General features: G+C 40.6%; 1 protein-coding gene across 1 annotated transcript in view; it reads left to right on the top strand.

The window, feature by feature from the left end:
- The window catches only part of LOC131096240 (chondroitin sulfate proteoglycan 4-like), a 28,435-nt gene extending 23,114 nt beyond the window's left edge, over positions 1–5,321 (top strand). Inside the window, exons 9-10 of the mRNA XM_058044558.1 lie at positions 2,429–2,612; positions 3,113–5,321. Coding sequence (XP_057900541.1) covers positions 2,429–2,612; positions 3,113–5,160 — 2,232 coding nt within the window. The 3' untranslated portion in view covers positions 5,161–5,321. The remainder of the gene's footprint in view (positions 1–2,428; positions 2,613–3,112) is intronic.
- Positions 5,322–6,000: the final 679 nt, after the last annotated feature.

Raw genomic sequence — 6,000 nt, forward strand, 5'->3', positions numbered from 1 at the left:
CACTGCTGAATTTAAAGGATTTGTATTGTCCTGTATTTGTTACAAAAATTTGCTGGCCTCAGCTTGAAGTCCTAAAAAGGTTTTTGGAAAGTTACCCTGAGCTAACATACTCTTCTGCTATTTTTTTTTTTTTTTTTTTGTTTTTCTTATAATAACCATTAAGAATTAAATCAGTATAGAGAAAGTAGAAACCTGGAGATGTGCATAAAGGATTTTATCACATTAGTCTAAATTTTTTAGAGAAAAATTGGGATGTTTTTGAGGCTGCTGAGAAAATTGACCTTGAAAGGTCAGTTTGCCTAGTGATCTCAGTGGGGGCTGTTGCAGTAATTTCAGGATTCAATCTCGCTGTATTTACACCTCAGATTCTATACTTTTAAACTTCATCTCTGATAACACCAGGGGGGTTTTGGTTTCTTTTTTCACATCTTTCAAGCATATATGATAGAAATGTGTACTAATGAGTCCCTTTAAGGTGTTTGCAGGGTGTGAGGACTATGTTAAAATAGTAAATTTAAAACCAGCACCATCTCAGACAGGAATCTCTCAGGCAGTTACAAACTAACATGTGCAGGTCTGGTCAGCGGTTGCCTGGGAACTTGCCAAGGATTTAATGGGTGTAGCTGTCATTTCTCCAGGGCAGTGAATGAATTATCAAGCAGACCAGATGCTGAATCTACTGGATAAGATTCAATAAGTAGTCTAGTCTTGCTATCATTAGGAATTCTATTACAGTTCCAATGTATTATAGTATTGATCATAAAATTCAGGTATAGTTCCAGCTGGTGAGAAATAATCTGAAAATGCTGCCTTTTGCTTTGGGGTCTAAAGAGATAAAATGGTTTTATCTTACATGTGCATTTGTTTCTCTGGAGACGTACTGCAGTATCTTGCAATACTTTGAAGCTTGATTACTTACAGTGGACTGATTAGATTCCTTGAGTGTGACAATCTGCAAGGTCAGTGCAGGCAGGGAGAGGACAAACCAGATTCCTTCTCATCTGTTAGGAATCCCTGTCTTGCTGTGATGTAGAAATTTTCCACTGTGTAGTTCCATCACCTTTTTGCTTGTAAGTGAGAGTAACTATCAGTGGTCATTGCACATCCTTCAGGTTTTCTTAGTCTCTTACCAAGTGTCTTTTGTCTATTTGAAGGAAATAACTACATCAAAGTCCTTCTTCAGCCTTCAGCCTTTCATATTCTTTTTCAGGATAAATAATCCAGCCCTGCTAGTGTCCTTGTGAAGAAAACACAAGACTTTGATACTTTAATTTACTAAAAATACAGTCCATCTGAGCACATGATCACCATTACTAGTTTGAGGCAGTTTCTCAGTGTTATGTATCTCTTTGCTCTTCATGTAAGGCTTTTACTAAAAATTCATGCCCAGTAACATTTCATTACTTTCATGTGTTTATCTGGCAACACAGAGTCCATCTTAAGAGAAAGAGAAATGCGGGATAATCTCAGTGTGCATACAAGCTGGATTGATGGGCTGAGTCCAGTGGTGTGAGGTTCAACAAGGCCCTGTGCCAGGTCCTGCCCTTGGGTCACAACAGCCCCAGGCAGCTCCACAGGCTGGGGCAGAGTGGCTGGAAAGGAGCTGGGGGTGCTGGTGACAGCAGCTGGACATGAGCCAGGCTGTGCCCAGGGGCCAAGAAGGCCAATGGCATCCTGGCCTGGATCAGCAATGCTGTGGCCAGCAGGGCCAGGGCAGGGATTGTCCCCCTGTGCTGGGCCCTGCTGAGGCCACAGCTCCAGTGCTGTGTCCAGGGCTGGGCCCTCACTGCAGGAAAGGCCCTGAGGGGCTGGAGAGAGCCCAGAGAAGGGCAATGGAGCTGGGGCAGGGTCTGGGGCACAAGTGCTGTGAGGAGCAGCTGAGGGAGCTGGGGGTGTTTGTCCTGGAGAAAAGGAGGCTCAGGGGGGACCTCATCACTCTCTACAGCTGCCTGAAGGGAGGCTGTGGCCAGGTGGGAGTTGGCCTCAATCTGCCCAAGTAACAAGTATTAGGATGAGAGGACATGGCCACAGTCTGTGCCAGGGGAGATTTAAATGGAATAGCAGGACACCTTTCTTCATGTGAAACACAGCTGAGTATTGAACCCAGTATTCACCTTTCTTAATGTGAAACACAGTTGAGTATTGACTGCCCAGAAAAGTGGTTGAATCACCAACTGGATATTTTAAAAGACATGGAACTTGGGACATGATTTAGTGGTGGATTTTGCAGTTCTGGATTAACAGTTGGGTTTGATCTTTCAGCTCTTTTGCAACCTAAACAATTCTATGATTCTCTATACTCTGTGCATGGCCTAAGGTACAAAGGTCTTTTTGAACAATGTTCTCAAGATACTTTTTCTGTCCTTAACGCTCTTCTGCTTATAATTACCTTGCTCTTACACATATGTCTACTTTTTACCTTAAACAGGTTGATGAAGGTGTGATCATGTATGAACACTTACATGCTGAGTCAGCTGCCTGGAGTGCAGAAGATTTCTTTACATTTACTGTATCCTCTCCACCGTCTGCTCTGGATATCCAGAGGTTCCATGTTGTCATTTCATATGAAATTGACAGGCATGATCAGAATAGTCATCTTCTAGCAAATACAGGTAAAAATGCTTCACTGTTTTGGCTCAGAATTGTTTTGGATCTGTCAGAGGTCCATTGAAGAATGGAGGAAAAACAAAAATTTCTTTCTCTTCAGTAAGCAGTGACCAGAATACTTCTGAAACAGAAAGTACTGTAGGGTAGTAGCTTGGAGTGCTGCGTTCACTGCACCTTTAGAAATGAAATAGATACATAGGTTTGATGCTTCCTACTGCTGTAGAAGATATTTTGTTTTCTGTAATGGTAGGTGGAAAACACTATCAGAAGCTTTGAGATACTTGTATTTCTTTAATCTTAGTGTATGCATCAGTCAAAAATATTGTCTTTCATATCTGATTGTACTTTACAAGTAGTGGTAATATATTTTTAGCCATGACATGGAAATCAAGGATACCACAAAGGATAGAAATTTTTGAGCATCATCAGTGTTTAATATGTAGTTTCTGAAATAGTGCAACTATAAAATGTTCAGTTTCTAAGATTCTCTTTTTATTTCTGCCAGGTGCCATAGTCCAGGAAGGAGGTAGAGTAGTAATCAACAAAACAAATCTAGATGCCTCAAACCTATTGATTAAGCTACCTGATGTACACCGCTCCATGTATGAAGTCTGGTATCAGGTTGTGTCTTTACCCCAACATGGCATGATTGTTGTTGGAGAACGAAACGTTACCAAAGAAAAGCCTAACTTCTCCCAATATGTACTGGACAAATTTGGAATTATGTACATACATGATAATTCTGAATCTTTATATGACAATTTCACTTTTGCTGTTTGGTTGAACCTGAAGAGCAAGCCTGCTGCAAAGCCCCATAGTGAAGTTGTAGAGATGTTTAATATCACTGTTTTCCCAGTGAATGACCAATCTCCAGAACTGAAGACTAAAAGACTGCACTTGAAAGTCCTGCAGGGAGATGTGTCAGTGCTGGGGGCAGAGAATCTGAAAGTTGAAGATTTAGATAATGCTCCAGCTGAGCTGAAATACACCATTGTTAGCAACCCCAATAATGGTTACTTAGCAATGAAAAGCAATCTCAGTGTCTCTATAAAAGATTTCACACAAGCTGATGTTGACAGTGGTAAAGTGTGGTTTGTACAGGATGGAAGTTCATCTTCTGGGGTGTTTTATTTCAGTGTGACTGATGGTAAACATCGCCCTTTATACAAACTGTTCAGTATTGAAGTCGTACCAATCACTCTCGTCCTTGTCAACCTTACCAATGTTGCACTGCCACAGGGCCAGACATCAGTCACTATTACTGACGTGCAGCTTTCAGCTGTCACAAATGGAAAAAGCACTAAAATTATATATGAAATAACTCAGCCACTCAAATATGGGCACCTCATGATTGGAAATGAGCAGGTTACTAAATTTGAGCAGGCAGATTTGTACTCAGGAAGGCTCTCTTACCACCTGACAAATCTTACTGCTTCCAGTGATGTACTGGAGTTTATGCTTTTTACTGCAGAAGGCAATCTAACAGGACAAGTGCTGAACATCACAGCGAAGCCTTTAGTACAAATTGTATCTGACCTGCAGATTTCAAATCAAGCAGCTTATAAATTTGGAAGCAGTGACCTGGATGCTTCTGAGCTAGCCAATTTGACAAACAGCAATCCTAGATTTGAAGTGATGGTGCCCCCATCTCACGGGAGGATTGTTAAGAAAAGATTTGTGAATGATGCAGTGTTTGAGGATATTCAGACGTTCACCCAGGCTGACATTGATAGTGGTGTTTTGCTTCTAGACATAGACACAAATATGACGGGCATCAATCTGTTGAATGACTCATTTACATTTATACTCAGGGCAGATGCTGTACAGCCTGCTGTTGGCTGTTTTCAGTATTCCATTGTGCCACACAGTCCTCCACTTGTGCAGGGTTTTACAACAGAAGTGCTTTTTCTAACCAGCATGACCACTTTCAGGGCTCCCTCTACCTCAAAGGATGAGGCAGTAGTCTCCTCACAGAATGAAGACCCTGCAATAGCACCACAGAGGACTGAACCAACCATGTGGCCAGGGCAGAATCATTGGGGAAACCTACATGAGGAAGGTCCATTGCTAAATCAGGCCATGGGAACAAGTGCATCTGTGGACTTGAAGATGACAAACCAGGTTAATGCCAGGAGTCACAGAGAGCAGGCAGGTGAAAGCAGCTCTTGGTATATTATTATCCCCCTTGTCCTGGTGTCTGTCCTACTCATTATTGCTGTTACTTCTGTGTGCATTTTGTTAATGTGTCAGAAGAAAGATAAGACAAAACCTGTAGTCAAAAGTCAAACAGATGCAATCCTCAGTAGTGCAGATCGATGTCTGGAACGCAGTTTGACTGTGCCCTCTGTCACAGTGACTCCTCTTCTGAAGGGGGCTGAGAGGAGTACAGCCTCTACATTTGTGGCAGTAAAACATGAGCAGCTGCTTCCTACAGTGGCTTCTCCAGCTACAGAAAGGTATCTGAAAAACAGTTTTTTAAATCTTGATCCTGAAATGATCCAATATTGTCGAAAAACAAACCCAGCTTTGAAGCACAATCAGTACTGGGTATAGTTAGACCAGGTTTGGTCATGCTAATTGATGTCATATGGAAAAGTGAATATATATTGTTGACATACAATTTGCTCTTTATAACACTCATTTATTATAGGTTAAATGATACACTGTGTGTTAGATGAAATCTAAATACCTGTGAACCTGTGAAATAATAATAACAAAAATCCTACTGATTACAGTGGCCATGACAGAAGATTTGCAGTTGGTATGTCAGCAAAATTCTCACTTAATTTAATGGGGAATTTGGCCTTGTGGATTTTGAGTGCACCCCATGTATGCAGTATTTTTTATTTCCCATGAAAGGTAAAAATAGAATGTTCTGTCATGCATTATGTATTTTTATTGAATTGTTGGGCTTTTCTTTAACTGATTTTGCTATAAAGGTCTTTTATTCCTTCTGAATCACTACTTCTCTTTGAAGAACTTCAAATTGTTTCAATAAGTAATTTTTCCATGATGCTAATTTCAATAATTTCAGTAATTTTAACCCGAAGGCGGTTCAGAGGCCAGTAGTAAAGAAACAAAACTGCATATTTTGACAGGTCACTAAACTTGATATCCAGAATTCAATTCAGCAACAACAGTACAGCAGTGAATAAGGATTCTGGTGGAATACTGTGAGATATTGTTGGGTTTTGTTTTGGTTTATTTTTTCCTGATTTTGTACTGAACTTTAGTGTCTGAAAACTGCTAAAATATATCCTTTAACTCTACTCCACATGGCAAAGATTGAGTGTCTGTCAGTCAGCCTGTCTGCTCAATTACCTTTAGGCTTAGATTATATCTGGATGTGCATAAAATTTCCTGCTCCTGAGAAAGGGATAAATTCTTCTTCCA

The sequence above is a fragment of the Melospiza georgiana genome, chromosome Z (genome assembly GCF_028018845.1).
Source record: "Melospiza georgiana isolate bMelGeo1 chromosome Z, bMelGeo1.pri, whole genome shotgun sequence".
In the NCBI taxonomy this organism is placed as follows: domain Eukaryota; kingdom Metazoa; phylum Chordata; class Aves; order Passeriformes; family Passerellidae; genus Melospiza; species Melospiza georgiana.